The sequence below is a fragment of the Prinia subflava genome, chromosome 8 (genome assembly GCF_021018805.1).
Source record: "Prinia subflava isolate CZ2003 ecotype Zambia chromosome 8, Cam_Psub_1.2, whole genome shotgun sequence".
In the NCBI taxonomy this organism is placed as follows: Eukaryota; Metazoa; Chordata; class Aves; order Passeriformes; family Cisticolidae; genus Prinia; species Prinia subflava.
In genome coordinates this window covers 27477635-27492714 of record NC_086254.1, presented here as the reverse complement: position 1 = coordinate 27492714, position 15080 = coordinate 27477635, and the positions used below count along the sequence as shown (strand labels likewise).

The window sequence follows — 15080 nt, the reverse complement described above, 5'->3', positions numbered from 1 at the left end:
AACAAGAAGCCAATCCACACAGAGAGTCGAGGTATTTTGATTTATTTACAGTTCTGCGCAGAAACGGGTGCTGGGTGGCAAGTCCGAAGAGCCAGCACACCAACTATCAAAATTTCTTACTATTTATACATTTTAGCAAATGAATTAGTGTTCATTGGCTACAAGCTGATTAATCCATATGCTCTGTCTTTTCTTTCGGATCCGTCAGTGGTCACGATCTGCCCCTGCCCTAATTACCTTTAACCCAGTTGGATCTGATTTCAGAGCAATTGCTGAATTTGCTTTATTAGTGTGTTCCTTATCTTGGAGTTGTGTCAGATGGCCTTGTGGCCCATGAAATCTGAATTCTTGGTGTCCACTATCGTTGGTACATCCTTCTTACCAAGCTTTGCTAACTTCCCCAAAACTTCAAAGAATATCCTCCCTTCAGAAAAATTTCAATATTCCACACTTTGCAACAAAACCTCGATTTGTACATTTAAAGGGAGAACAGGCTTAAAATGCACACTTGTCTGTGTGAAATGCTGCAAATGATATTCCTCAGGAAAATGTAATTTCACTCACAGATGGGGAATGTGGATACAGTTGTACATTTTCCACTCTTGATTCTGTAACTGAAATAAAGCCCAGCTCCAAAACTCACTTCCATCACAGTTGTGCTTACATTGAAACAGAGAAAACCCGAAGTGTCATAAATAATTTATTAGAACCATAGAATATCCTGAGTTGGAAGAGATACACAAAGACCAAAATTCTTAAGTCCTGATTCTGTGCAGAATATCATGGCCAGCTGGATTTCAGGAACCACGGTGGTAGGAAAAGGAAGAATAGCTTGAAACTGATTGAGGGCAAGAACACCTTCCACTGGATGAGGTTGCTCCAAGCCCAATCCAGCCTGGCCTGGAACACTGCCAAGGATGGAAACCTTGATCCATAACTATTTTTTCTCCAACTAATGCTCTGAGTGCAATGAAAATTCTGCATGTTTGGGGAATTCAGCAGTATCTTGAGTAATAAATGATACATATTTTATACTCTAGGAAGATCCAAAGCTGTGCAACAATACAGGGGAACAGGTTTCCTACATTCTCTCTTCCCAGCACCAAACACTGTCTTCTGCTAAAAACCTTCATAATTCTCCCGAAAATTGGAAAAAACCCCTTTCTTTTATTGCTCAGGGAAATCCTTGCAGAATACTCCTGTGACTCCCAAGTTGGATTAAAATGCTCAGGTGGCACTCACTGGAGGTGCAGATTGCATCACCATTACATTAAAGTGGTGTAAGCCACTTACTAAATGTGTGTAAGGGGAATTTAATACCTCTTTCACTGCAGGATTCCTTATGGCAGGCATCCCCCATTCACTGCTGCTGCGCAGTTCTTTGTTTTGTATGTTCCCTCTCTGCTGGTGTGTAATTCCTGGGTTTGAGCTCTGTCTAGATGCTAAATGTATCCATTAAGAGTATGTTATTAGCTTTTCCCAGAGCATAAATCACAGTGCAGCTTGATCTACCAAACCTAAAGTATTTCTCCTCTATGCGATTTCATTTATTGACTCTGTAGCTGCAGAACAAAATCTGAATTCCTGCTTGCCCATAATTTTTCACAAGAATGTGTTTTGGTTTTTTTATCTCTTGGTCTTCCTGGGTGAAATATTAAAACAGCCCAGTTTCACAGCTGGAGCAAGAGCCTGACTATGCTAATAGTAAGTTTTCCAACATTATCCCAAGCTTTTGCCACCAGAAGTCTCATGAATATACTCCTGAAAGATGTAATCAAATTACTTGACAGAATCCTGTAATTCTACAGAATTATTCCTAAGTAGGTTTGGGGGTTTTTTTCTCATGTTTTCATTCCTTAATCTCAGTAAACACTGTATCTAATCTGGAGTCCACCTGAAACTTGTGTTATCAACCCATGAGGAAAAAGGTGCAGGATCAGGGTAATCAAAGAGCCAAACCTCACACCTCCAGCTCTCTAAGGGCTCTTCAGGTGCCCAGGTCAGTAGTCTCTGTGTGGTGTTGGAGGTGTTCTGTACCCCTCGGGATCCCTCAGTGACTGCCAGGTGTGGATGTTGGGTGACAATGTCCCAAAAAGCGACAGAAGGATTTTAATACATAAATGGAAACTAACTCTCTGTAGCTATTTGTATCAGCTTGGATCCTCCAGTGGTTTTTGAGTAGTTTAATCACTGAGGATGTTTCCTGTGGAGGCTCCATGTGTTGGATGGGCTGATTCAGAGAATATTCAACTCTCAGCACTCAGTAACTTGGAGCCAGAGGAAGGAGGGCGCTGCATTACAGCAGCCATTTGCCAAACAGTGCAAGTAGAACAGAAAATCCAACCAAGTGCCAGTGGAATGTGCACAGGTGGGAAGTACAGCTGCTGTGAGCAGGTGGCTGTGCAGCAGCAGCAGCCTGGCTCCTCTGCCATGTTCCTCCGGTGCCCATCCATCCTCACAAATCATGGCTCAGCCCGGGTTTGCGAGGGAACAAATGATAGCTAGCCCGAGGGAGCCTGAAGGAGCCCCGAGGGACGCGGACGGTGAGTGCAGAACGGGCACAGGCGCCGCGCCGTGTGAGGAGCGGCCGCCATGGTGCTAAGGGTCCCCGTGAGGAGGAACTGCCATGGCGCTGAGGGCCCGTGTGAGCAGGAACTGCCATGGTGCTGAGGGTCCCCGTGAGGAGGAACTGCCATGGCGCTGAGGGTCCCTCTGAGGAGGAACCGCCATGGCGCTGAGGGTCCCTCTGAGGAGGGCCCGCCATGGCGCTGAGGGTCTCTCTGAGGAGGATCTGCCATGGCGCTGAGGGTCCCTCTGAGGAGGAACCGCCATGGCCCTGAGGGTCCCTCTGAGGAGGATCTGCCATGGCGCTGAGGGTCCCTCTGAGGAGCGCCCGCCATGGCGCTGAGGGGCGGGGCCGCGGCTCTCCCGCCCAGCGCCCGCCGGGTCCTCCGGGAGCCTCGCGCCAAGGGCGGCGCTCTGGCCTCGCCGCCGCCATCTCGGTGTCGGTGGTGGCGGGGGCGGGGCAGCCCCGCCCAGCCCCGCCCAGCGCTGCCGCGGAGCGAGGAGGAAATGGCGGCGCGGCGCGGCTGAGACCCTTGGCGGCCGCGGCAAGAGCCCCCCTTCTCTACTCGCGGTAAGTGTGGGAGGCAGGTAGGGGAGCACCGGGGCGGGGGGAGAGTGGGAGCGGGGCCGCCGCTGCGGCAGGGAGGTCGCGGGAAAGGCGGCTCGGCCGCTTTGGGCTCGCTCTAAAATGGAGGCGGGCGGGCTGGCGGCCTGAGCGGCTCGGGAGCGGGGGGGGCTCCCCGGGGGCAGCGGGGCGCGGGCACGGCACGGTCTGGCCCGGTCCGGAGAAGGCGGCGGCGGTTCTGTGCCGGGCCCCGGAGGAAGTTTGGCTCATGCCGCAGTGGGGCCGGAGCGGAACGGCCGCTCCCCGGGTGGAGCGGGCTGAAGGCGGCTCCTCCATCTTGGGGGGGAAGGAGAGGCGAGGAGAGGCCGGGCGTGCTCGGAGCCCGTCGCCGTCATGGCCAAGCTGACGCCGGGAAGCTGCTTCGTGACGGCACCACCGACTGCACCCACCGGCCCCGGGCCCGCGCCGGGGGTGGCTGGGGCGGGGGAGCGCCCTTGGGGACCCAGAAACGCAACCGAACCCAACCGAAATCGTTCTGGGGCTTCGGCGGGTGGGACTGGAACTTCCCTGCCTTGGAGAGGTGTTTTCTCTGGGCAAAGAAGGGGATCTCCTTATTGGTGAGTTAAACACCAGGAGCTGAACTTTATCACGTCCTGCTGATTATTTAGTAGGGAGAAAAACCCGAATATTTAGACAGTAGGAACTGTTGGCCTGTTTTAAATATTTAATAAATTCCTTGCCAATTTCCTAGCACTGATGTACTTAAATGGTACTAATGTATTTAAATCCTGTCTCTTGGAGGTGATGATGATTTGGAGCCGTTTGTTTGGCTTGCAAAAATATTATTTGAAATATTTTTTCATACAGTTAAATAGTTTATACCTCCAAATAACAGTTTATCTTTTAGCTGCGGTTATGAAAATCTTACTATCTTAACTTGTCGTTTTTAACCTGAAAGAATGTTACAATCTCGCAATGTGTTATAAAATGAATGTGTATTATGCTCGCCCCGCAGTTTTTAATCTCCACTAATTTGAAACAGTGTAACGTGCTCTTTTTGTTGCATGGGCTTCCATGGGTTTTCCTTCCACGAATTTCAGGGAGAAATAAAAAGTTGATTCCGTTTATTTAACTCAAAAGAATATATATAATATTCCTAAATTCCCTGGGGTTTTTGGTTGATTGGTTTTTCCGTGGATGATAGAGTTCAGATTTTTTTCAGAAATAGTTCTTTTGCATACTTAGTAATCACAGTCGTGTTTAAGTAAATTCTCTGCCAGGTGTTACTAAACTCTGTTTGGCCTTATTTTATGATAACTTTTTCCACTGTTTCCTTTTTTGTGTATTTTTCTCAGTTTTCTTTTAAGGAGTAATTCGAATTAGTTTAGCTTTAACAGTCTTGATCCTGCTTCTACAAACAAAATTTGCCAGCTGTTAAGCAATTTGATTGCTGGTCAATGAAAAATTATGTGTACCATGTACTGTGTTAATTGTAGTAGATATTCTGGGTTGTGCTCCACTTTTATGTGTGCCAGCTGCTTGTTATCATTCCTTGACATTTAGAACTTTCTATAGGAATAAATATAGAAGTAAGCTCAAAATAGCTCTTCAGTTAAGCCTTAAATTTTTTTTTTTTTTTTGCTTGACAGTTCCAGAAACATGTCACACGTAAGGGTGTTTTAATGCACTGGGGTGAAAGACTAAGGACTCATGTTTGCCTTCATCCTCCAGTGATTAGAAAATCAAATAATTCGTGTTTTCAAAACCAGCATTTAAATAATTTTTTATAAAATTTTTGTTTTGTGTGTTTCTTTAAGGGAAGTTTTCTGTTGGTATGCAAATGAAGGTTTTGCTGTGTTGCAAATATATGTACAGTGCAAAAATACCTGCAATTTTTGAAACTGTTGAAATATAAAATAGTAATATAGACTAATATCTATTCACACAGTGCTTCAGAGGGTGTTTTCATATAATTAAAAGATGGATTTTGAATTAAAAAGCAAATAACACCAAAACCCTGGAACTCCCCAAAGCAATGCAAATAGAATCAAATCTAGGTTAGCAGATAAAATTGAATAAATATTTTTTTAGTGTCTAGTGGACTCCCAAAAGCCAGTGTTTGTTCTGCTTAATCCAGCTTCACTACTAACATTTTCCTGGCGTTGATCACATTATTTGTTTCTTGTTTGAGATAGTAATTGTCTTTGTAGTTGTAACTTAATGACTGGGGGTTTTAAATCTGTGCAGCCTGAAACTTTAAGCTGGAGGTATTAGTAGGAAGAGGAAGGATTAAAGGGGTTGGGCTGAGAGTTATAAAACGTAACTGACAGAAGTAGCAGCAGGCCTGGACTGGGCAAGAGTGACATTAAATGGCTTTAGTTGATAGAACTGGTGCCTCTGCACCAGTTTTATTCTCTGGTGCACTTTCTGCCTTGTGTTCTTGTACCACAAGGAGTAGAGCAGTGGTAGGAGATAAAAGAAGAAGATTTTAATATGAGTAAGATTTCCCCATTTTATGCATGAGCTGGTTCCTGTTTGTGTGTGCAGTCTCAGCTCTCAGTTAATGCTTGAAGGATTCACTGCTGGGAAGTTTTTATCCAAAGCAGCTTCTGAAATAAGCAGGTATTTGACAGATGTTATTGACGGTGGTGTAAAGAGCACTGAGAGACTTTGAGGTTAAAAAGCGTAAATTTCCAGTTAGGCAGCTCAAACACACATATTAAATGAGCATTATGTGTGTTCTCCCAGTAAATTCTAATCAAAACTGGAAACTCAACTGTGTTTACTGTATCCTTAATAACGTAATCAGTGCGCTTCAATTACTGTGTTTCACCAAATTTGGGACAAGTTCAATTCTGTTTACTTCATTTAATGAAGAATGAAGCTGTTTTGATGAAATAAGAATAAAAATGATAGCTAGTTTCAGAGGTTATATTTTAGCTCACCTTTTCCAAATAAAATAAGGGAAAAAAATTGTATAACCACATGATTTTGGTTTTTTTCAACAGCTGTACTGTTAGGGTCAGAAATGATAGATTTAAAAATAAACACACTGTGGGATTGCGAAAAGTTAAACTTTAAAATTCTCTTATTTAGCTGTTGGATTTACAGCTGAATGTTCTTAATGGCCCTGATAAAGAGCTAATTTCCCTGATGTCCCGGTGGAGGAATGCCAGAGGGTGTGAATTGCCTTCCCAAAGTAATGTTTCCTGGGCAGTTGCTAAAGAGATCAAGTTCAATAACAGAAATGGAACATTATGCAAATAAATAGAATGTATTTGCCAAATATTTTCGTTCAAGATGATGGAAAAGGAGTCCTAAAGATCCTGTGTATTGAGTGATACCCTGGGAGTGTTTGTAATTGATACTTCTGTTGACTAAACTTCCAACCATGACTTGACTAAAATTGGCTTTTGCTGGAGCCTCTAGAAGGTTTCTTGTAAAGAGGTGATCTTGCTTGGCTTTTAATCCATCATTTGACCACCTAAAGTTGTGTTTATCGTTTCTTAATCTGTATAAAAGGGAAAAAGGAAACAGCAGAGCTCTCTACACGGCTTTGATTCTGCTCACAGCTTTCCCCAATGGGCGAAATCTGTTACCTGTTTTTTGCACATGCTGTTCAGACCCTGAAAGCAGAAGTAAACCTGACCCAAACCCTCTGTTTTTTTGGGGCTAAATTTTCACTGTTAGGGCGAGTATGGGGTTATTTTACTCAGAGGAATATGAGTAAAGGCTTCAGAAGGTGTTGTAGGAGTAGTGAAATGCCAAATGTCAATCTGTTACTTACTCAGTATCTGCTTAGGCCACCCTAGGAGCTCTGACTAGAAAATAAAAATGACGTGTATGTAATACTTTTCTTCCCTCGTAAAATTAACGTTTTCATAAATGGAGAAAGAACTACAGTCAATATGGATTTTGTTTCCCAAACACAGTTATGGGTTTGCAGCTTGGAGGATGTGCACAGTGTAAATGGCTTGTGTTAGGGGTTACTGAAGTTTGTCAGTGCTGTTGTCACAGTTCTGTCCCCATCCGCTGACACAGAGCTGTGCTGGCAAAGCCTTTCCTGCCTACACACCTGCCTTAGAATCTCTTTGGCAATGTAACTTCTTCCAAGGAATTTGATTGAACTTTCAGTCTTTTTCCCCCTTGAGATGAAGGTTACAAGTGCAGCTGCACTGAGAGCCCACTGCACAGGGTGGTGCTCACCTGGCCCACCCTGCAAACAGCACAGACAGGTAACAGTACGGGTTTGCAGATCTCATTACACCAATATGAGGCACTTGTGCCAGCACGGCTCTGTTGATTAGGGCTTGGAGCCCTTAACGTTCCTGACTTGTGCAATTGTGACAGGCAACATCTGTAGTACAGACAGAATCTGTTATTAAATTAAATCTTCGTGTTTGCCAGATATCTGGCGGGCCTGCTGCTAAAGTGCCTTGAGGATTTCTATGAGAAATTGCAATTTAGCTGAATTGAACTGTGAGAACTTCAATCTGGCTCAAAGAAGCTCTTTTGCTTCTTGCTCAGAATGAAATGCCTGTAATGCCTGGTGCTGTTCTCATTCTGTGCATGACCTCCCCAGCAGTCCATCTCTTCTTCCCTTGACTGCTCGGGTTCTGTGTGCTGCAGTCTGAAGTAAGAGGTTTTTAACCTGAAAGACATCAAATAAACTTCAGTGTGTGTGTGTTTTGCTTTGCATAACCCAGGGAGCTGCTCTGTGTTTTTGCTTGGTGCAGTTCTGTTGTGCTGTGGAGTCGCTCATTGTCTTTGCTCTATAACTGTTGCTGCTGACCCCAGTCCGTGTGTGCTGCTAATAATAATTATAATAATGATAATCTGCTGCTCTGCACACACATGAAATTCCTCACTTGCAGGAGGTGCCGCATTCTCTGCAAACATGCAGGACTGCTGTCCTGTGCCAGCACAGGTTTCCATCCTGTGAGGCTTATGTAAGGTAAGTGAGCAGCCTGACAGGAACCATGGAAAGCCTAATGCTGGTGTAGTTTCAGACACAGCAGAGAAGGTTTATAATGTGTGACTAAAGATGTTTTAATTTGGAAAGGTTAATGGAAAGGGACTGTATCTGTGGTGCCATCCCTGACAAATTAATACCCTGTTGTGCTCAGTGTATCAGAGGCTGAAAAATTGTCCTGGTACTAAACCTTAAAACTAAATCTTGGTGATAATTTGTCTTAATTTGGTTGTAAAAAAACTGTTCTACTGACCTAGAAAAATTACTTATTCCTGAGGTGTTTAAGAAAAGCCCAGGTTTCTTAAATTAGGCTGGGTTGTTCCTGAGGAGCATGGCTATATTACTGTTCATTTTACATCTTACAAATATAAAAGCTTGTTAAATTTTTTAAAATGGGAATAATACATTGACTCTAGAATAGGAAGAAATGAACTGCCACTTTTAAGTTGTTAGTATGGTGGGTAGAGGAGATGGTGGCTTTGTTTGTAATCTTGGAATTAATTTAGTGTGTTTAATGGTAGCCAGCAAAGCACATAGAGATAAGTGTCACAGGTTTTGTAGTGTTAGTTCTCTTTGGTTTTATTCTTTTAGGTCTAACTGTGAGCACTGAAACACTGTTATTTTATGCAAACTTGATTTTTAACATGGTACTTCAAAGGTAAACTTCAGGCATAAAAGTTTTGTATTTACCAGGAATGTCTGGACTTTTGACCTTGAGCTATAACTTGGCTGTAGCAGTCAAGCAGTGATATAGTAACTTATTTGGAGTGCAGGGGAGGAATTAGGACCACAGTTTTCTTGTCTCACAATATCCAGACTTAACCTTTAGGACTGACCTCTCATTCTTCAGCTCTCATTGCCTCTCTTTGTCACAAGATCCATTTCACAACTATTTGGAGGAAGTTTCCCTTCCTTCATAAGACACTTAAATTAGTGAGCAGTGGGTATGTTTTACAGGAAAATAAGACTAGCTGTGCTGTGGAATCTGATTTTCTGTTGCTTTCCATGCCGATACAGTATCTGTCCTTACATCTTTGGTGGTTGAGCAGGTGGAGGGAACATCTCCAGAGCCAGGGCAGAACCTGTTCCTGCTGTTCTTGGAGGTCACTGAATTGCCCTTTTGTCCCGGGTCTCACTGGAACTGCCTGTTCCTGTACAAAGTAGTGGTGCCCTACTGGCATCCGTAGGGCTGCTTTAGTAGTGCTTGTTGATGCAAGGGATTAATTTTGCTGCTGCTTAGCAGAAATTGCAGGTTTCTCAGCTGTCACCTTTGCCAAAAAGGGATGCAGAATAATTTTCAATGGGCTCAGTCTTCTGAGTAGCAGTGCATCAACTAAGCCATGCCAACATTTATTTGCATCAGAGATTAAATCGTTGTATGAATTCTGAGACTATTTTGTTTTTTCTCATGTGATTATATTTGCTGATTAGGAATTTTTAACACTTAAAGGAGGCAAAGACCAGTTACTTTCTTAGAGGGAATAAAATGAGAAGATAGTGTAAATTTGGACTGAAATTACTGTTATATAATTCTGGAAAGGATGTTTTCTGCCCTGTTTGTAACATTCTGCAGCTTCTTTGCTTTTAAGATTTAAGAAACTTGACTAGGATATCATTGCTTCATCCAAGTACTTTGCATATTAAGCTAATTCTGAAGAAACCCATAGAAAAATATATCTAAAACCAGTTCCAGGTCGTTATCAGCTAGTAACTTATATGCTGGGACAGACTGGAATTGTATTAGGACATGGACATGAATTGGTCACTGATGAATGATACCTGCTTTGAAAACCTAGCTGGTATAAAATCATGCTTTGAATTTCTTTGCACACACAGAGTCTCTCCTCACCAGCCCTCATGTTCAGAACCTTAAGCTGGCCGTTGCTGTTCAGATTTCCATCCTTGGGACATGGCTATGGCATTTCTGTAATTATCTAAAACAGTAACTGGAGTTCCAGTATAAAGACTTTAAAAATCTAAAAGATGTAAATGTTGTCTATCACAAGTCTTAAATAGGAGCGAATCTTCCTTCCATGCGTGTTTTTGTAGGGTGAGAATGGGTGTGATCTTTCAGAATCACATTCCTGTAGAGTTCTCAATGCAGTAGCAGATAAGAGAGTGAATACGTGTCAGGTATTAAACATTTGGACTGAAGTTCGAGGGGCTGCTACAATCCCTGACGAGGTACCAGCTTTGGTGCAGATTGCAGCAGATTGGCTGAGTGTTGAAGAGTGCTGACATCCAAGATCAGGGAATAAGATACAGCATATTTTGCTATCTAGATGTGAGAATGAGGGAATAAAGATCACTGGTCTTCTATACATATTCATCAAACACTGAATAAAATCCCCATTATGCTAAATCTTAGGAATTTATCCTGAATACTGACAGACTTTTTTGTTTAGATAAACAAGAAATGAAGTTACTTTTTTTAGGATGGGTTTATTTCATGTTAAAGGTTTTATTACTAGGCTTCCTTGCAAGATCATTTTGTAGAGTGAAGTCCTCCCAGTTACCTGAAGCAGGGAATTCTTGATGCAGTTAAAACCGTTCGTTCTAGTAAAGACAAAACCTTGATGCAGTCAGAGGACCCACTGAGCTTTTATTTCCTCTTCAGAGAAATGAGAAAAAAATAAAAGTGGAAATCCCGATCAGAATGTTTGACATGATTTATTGACTCGTCCTTTATCTAGAGAAATTCAGACACAAAAAGGTGGGCAAATGTTGGTGTTCTTGAAAAACTTTGCTCTGTCACCTCAGATAAAGATGTTCTGTTGGGCACCCTAAAAAGGGTTTAATGAAGTCAGCAACAGCAGATCCAGGTGTTTTCACAGCCCATCCTGCCATGAATAGCTCAGCTCGGTGTTACTGGCAGAGATAATCTCTCCTTTTTCACCTGTGATTTCTGAGTGCTGCTCACAATGGCAGGCGGTAGATAAGAGTGTGCTTCCGGTGAGGTTTTATTTGAATGTGAAAGGGAGATTAGCAGTGGGTTTTTTGTTTGGTTAGTGAAGGTGGATTGGAGACAAGATTTTTAATGTGTGTTGTGAAGTGTTGCAGTAGTAGGATTTAAAATTTGGGACTCTTTTCAGTCTCTGATTAAATGGGCTGCTCTGGAATGTCTTCGGTCTGTTAATTGAAAAGCTCAAGGGTTTGCAGTAGTTGGAGAATCCACAGGGCTGCTGAATGTGAGTGCTGGGCTCTCTGCTCTTGCAGTGTGGCAGCCCTGTGATTTCGGGATTGTGCCTTGTTTTGGAAAAATGGAAACATTTTATCTGAAACTAATGAGAGAGGAAAAAACTCAATAAATGTTTCTTTGATTGGACCTTTTTCTTGAGATACCGTGCATCAGCTTCAGGCTTCGCTTCCAGCTAAGTGACTGTTCTGTTTCACTGGAATGCTCATACTACTGCAGCAACTCCTGATTTGTATTTCTAAATTCATTTATAGGTCTAAAAACCTTAGACATTTTCCCACTGGAGACTGCTTCTCACAGAAGCTGTAAACCTCAGCAGGAACCCAGCCTTTGAATATATGTCTGTTAATGCTAGTTTGCCTTTTTATCCCATCATTTATAGAGATTCTTGCCTCAGTTTCTTCAGAGGAACAAAACATCCTTTCTAATACTCTGCAGAATATTAGACATAGTTACCCAACATAAATACAAAGACAGGATAATGCTGATGGGAATTGTCTACTAGGGGAAATACAATAATTTTCAATTTTCAGCTGGAGCTTCCAGTTTCAGAACTGTGATTAATATATTGTGTTAGGAGAAATAAGTAAAGCTGTCATGGATATTCAGCTCGTTTAAAACAAGATTGCCAGTTTGCTGCTTCTGTTGACATTTCTGTCAGCTGCAGTTGAACACTGAACTTGAGAACAAATAGAACAAAATGAACAAAAAGTCCCACTGAATCTGGAAGAGAAAGAGGTATTTGAAGATTCCAAAGTTGCCATATGTTGTAGTAAATATTTTTGCAGGCAGTTTGTAGAACATTTGCTTAGAAGTGCAAAGTATAATTGTGAGTTAAGACTTCATCCTGTTGTGTTTTGATAATACTTGATTTTTCAGCCTTTTTTTAGGCAATTAAGTTTAGCCTCTGTCAAAATGCAATCCTGCAAGAGCAGGTTCATGTCAAGTAAGTTTGAAACTTCCTCTGTTTTTCATGAAAAATATTTTGAACCCCATGGGAAAGGAAAAAGTGGAGATACGAAATAATAATAAGAAACAGCCAGGCAATTTACAGCAAATATACAGGGCTGGATCTTTAGTGTTTTAAGTGCACTGTATATTTATATCTCTCAAATTTGGAATTCTTTTAAAATTGGAGTTTTATAATTTTTTTTCCTGTAAGTAATGGAGATAATATAGGTAATAGCAAGTAGGTAACAGCAATAACAAATATCTACTAGAGCAAAAAGAAGAATGGTTCTGGCACAGAATATTTGTTTTCAGATATTGCAGGTGTTAATGTTGTTCTCTGTGCAGTCAGAGCTGCAGCCTGTGCTGCCCTGGGCGGGCAGTGAGTGACTGTGGAAAATTCACTTTGTGTTCAGCCAGCTGTGTCTCCTAGGAGCCGATGCTGGTCTAGGTTTGGAACGTGGTGCTGATACCTGGTGACTCAAACAGGATTTGAAGGACAGGTGGCACACAGGGCACTGTGAGCACAGCCCTGCAGACAGTTCCTTCTGCAGGGTCAAGACCCACACAGGAGGTACTTTTTGTGTGTGCTAAAGGCTTCGGTTGTTTCATAGTTTAACAGAGTTAAACAAGAAGTGATGAGCTGACTTTGCTCTCCCTTTAGGCATATTACTTAAAAATTGCATGATGTGTGATCAGTTGGAGAGCCTGAAAAGGGAGGTTGAAAGGTTCTTACAGAATTACACTGTGGAAGGAACACTTTAAACTCAGCAACAGGCTCCCAGGGTATAATCCCTGCTTCAGACAGTGGAGCAAAATACCTGTTGGAGCAGGTATTCAGTGCCATGAGATACAGCACCAGGGTCTTCATAATTACTGTGTTCTCTTATTTTTTGCCGTTTAATTTTCCCTCCTGTTGGAGTGGTAGTGGCTGGCTGAGGCAAATGTACATAATCCCCTACAGAAAAGGCACAGGAAGAAGAAGAAGAAATACTGATGTGAGTCTAGCTCTACACTCCATTTAGTACAATTAGTATTGTTTTTACTGCTTCTGCTCCACCACAGTCATGCAAATCATTGGATTTATAGTTCATGAAATAAAGTGATCCATTGATGAAAATGGCATTTGGAGAGGGTTTTGTCTTTTCCCCATTCCTTATTTTTCAGGACAGTGATATTGGAGAACACCTGGAGATGATGATTGTTTAGGGACTAAAAAGTGGTTTTTGAAGAGCACAGATGCTATAGGAGTTGGGACTTCAGAGATTTGTTAAAAAAAAAAAAAAGATACTGTTTAAAAATCAAAGTTAGACTGTGTATTGGTGTGTCTATGAGGGATTATCTAACCTATTTTAAAACTTGTATGAAATATTAACAACAAACTTTTACTTCTTTCAGAGAATTATTAATGTTACATCCTACACCTGCTGTGGCAGTTCACTGCATCTTTAATTGCAGGATGCTGATACACAGGGTCGTGTTCAGTTTCCTTCTTCTGCCTTCACTAATTTGTCATAGTCCAGCTTGCCCTGTCCAGCTGGCACTCCCTTACCTCACAAATTCTTTTCCTGTGCTCTTGTAGTCTGGTAGGCAACTTTGGGTTAACACAGGCACTGCCTATAGATGATCAAACTCAGCTGCTCAGAGCTGCAGCGTCCCTGGATTGACATTTTGTATAAATCAGTAAATCTACCCTGTTGTAAGCTGGGCCGTGCTAATGGAGTTAAAGCATTTCTGTATCTTCATTGACAGTCTGCACTTAAAAAATTCTACTCTCAGAATGCTTTTAAATACTTCACATGGACTAAATTATTCATTACAGTTTTGTTGCTGTTCTGGAAATCTTAATTGAATCTAAATGAATTAATGAGAGTGCAGTCATCTTTTGTATTTCTTTCAGAGGTCCTGGCTGTTGGTAACTGGGGAGGTGGTATTGCCTAATTTTGACTTTCTTTCCAGTTCCAGTGTTTTTCTGAAAGTGCAGAACTAATGGAATTTGCTTTATAATGTAATGGAAGCAAAACAATTCCAAATTTAGTTAAACAGTAAGGTAAGTTAATAAATATATCTGTGCCTTATTTTGTCCCTTTCTTTTTTTCCAGGAGCCAGCAGGAAAAAGAGGATTGTTAGCATTTGGACCTGCTGACAACTCAGAGATTCTGTGTGGCACTTGTGAGTCAGGAAATTCAGCATGTGCTGGCTGGAGGATGCTGAATGACTCTGATCCTGTGCTGCCCTCCTCTGGCTCAGCTCTTCAAACAGAAACCATTCGAGCCTCTGATGCTGTGTCAGGTACAGAGGACATTGGAGAGCCCTCTTAGTTATTTACGTTTTAGCTGAAGTTTATATCTCAGAATCTGAGTAACCTTTGCTTGTAGGTTTGAACATTTCTTCATGTTCCAGAGTAAACAAAGATGAAACTTTTAACTGTTTTGACTTGTTCCCTTAATTATATTGTGACCTTTTCCATACACGTATAATTTTAGTGCTATTAAAAAAAGAGCTAAAAATTTATCATTAGTATTTTTAAATGTGGAAACTTAAATAAATTTCATATTGGATTGAGACAGTTTGAGCTCTTAGCCTGTGTACTGCAGCTTAAATTTCACTTTTTATTCTGTCTGTAATGTTAAAAGTAATCAGTTACTATTTAATGTTCTGACGTCTGCTGCTTTTCCAGTGACATTTATAGTATTCACAGTTATAACTGAAGTGTTAATTTTTTCAACATATCTGCGTAGATTTTTGTGTTTCCATAGCATTGCCCCTTAACATTTCTGTTCCAGCAGTGTTAAATGTAACACTGAAAGCAGAAGATTTGCAGAGGAGGGATT

The 15080-nt window shown here is 41.8% G+C and overlaps 1 protein-coding gene across 3 annotated transcripts in view; it reads left to right on the top strand.

Annotated features, from left to right (window-relative positions):
- Positions 1–2999: 2999 nt before the first annotated feature.
- The window catches only part of DIDO1 (death inducer-obliterator 1), a 45759-nt gene continuing 33678 nt past the window's right edge, over positions 3000–15080 (top strand). For 2 of the 3 annotated variants that reach the window (XM_063404311.1, XM_063404313.1), the window contains exons 1-2: positions 3000–3136; positions 14349–14538. In XM_063404311.1, coding sequence (XP_063260381.1) covers positions 14454–14538 — 85 coding nt within the window. In that variant the 5' untranslated portion in view covers positions 3000–3136; positions 14349–14453. Of the gene's footprint in view, positions 3137–3595; positions 3748–14348; positions 14539–15080 lie in introns of those variants that run through there. The other variant, XM_063404312.1, reaches the window with a different exon arrangement.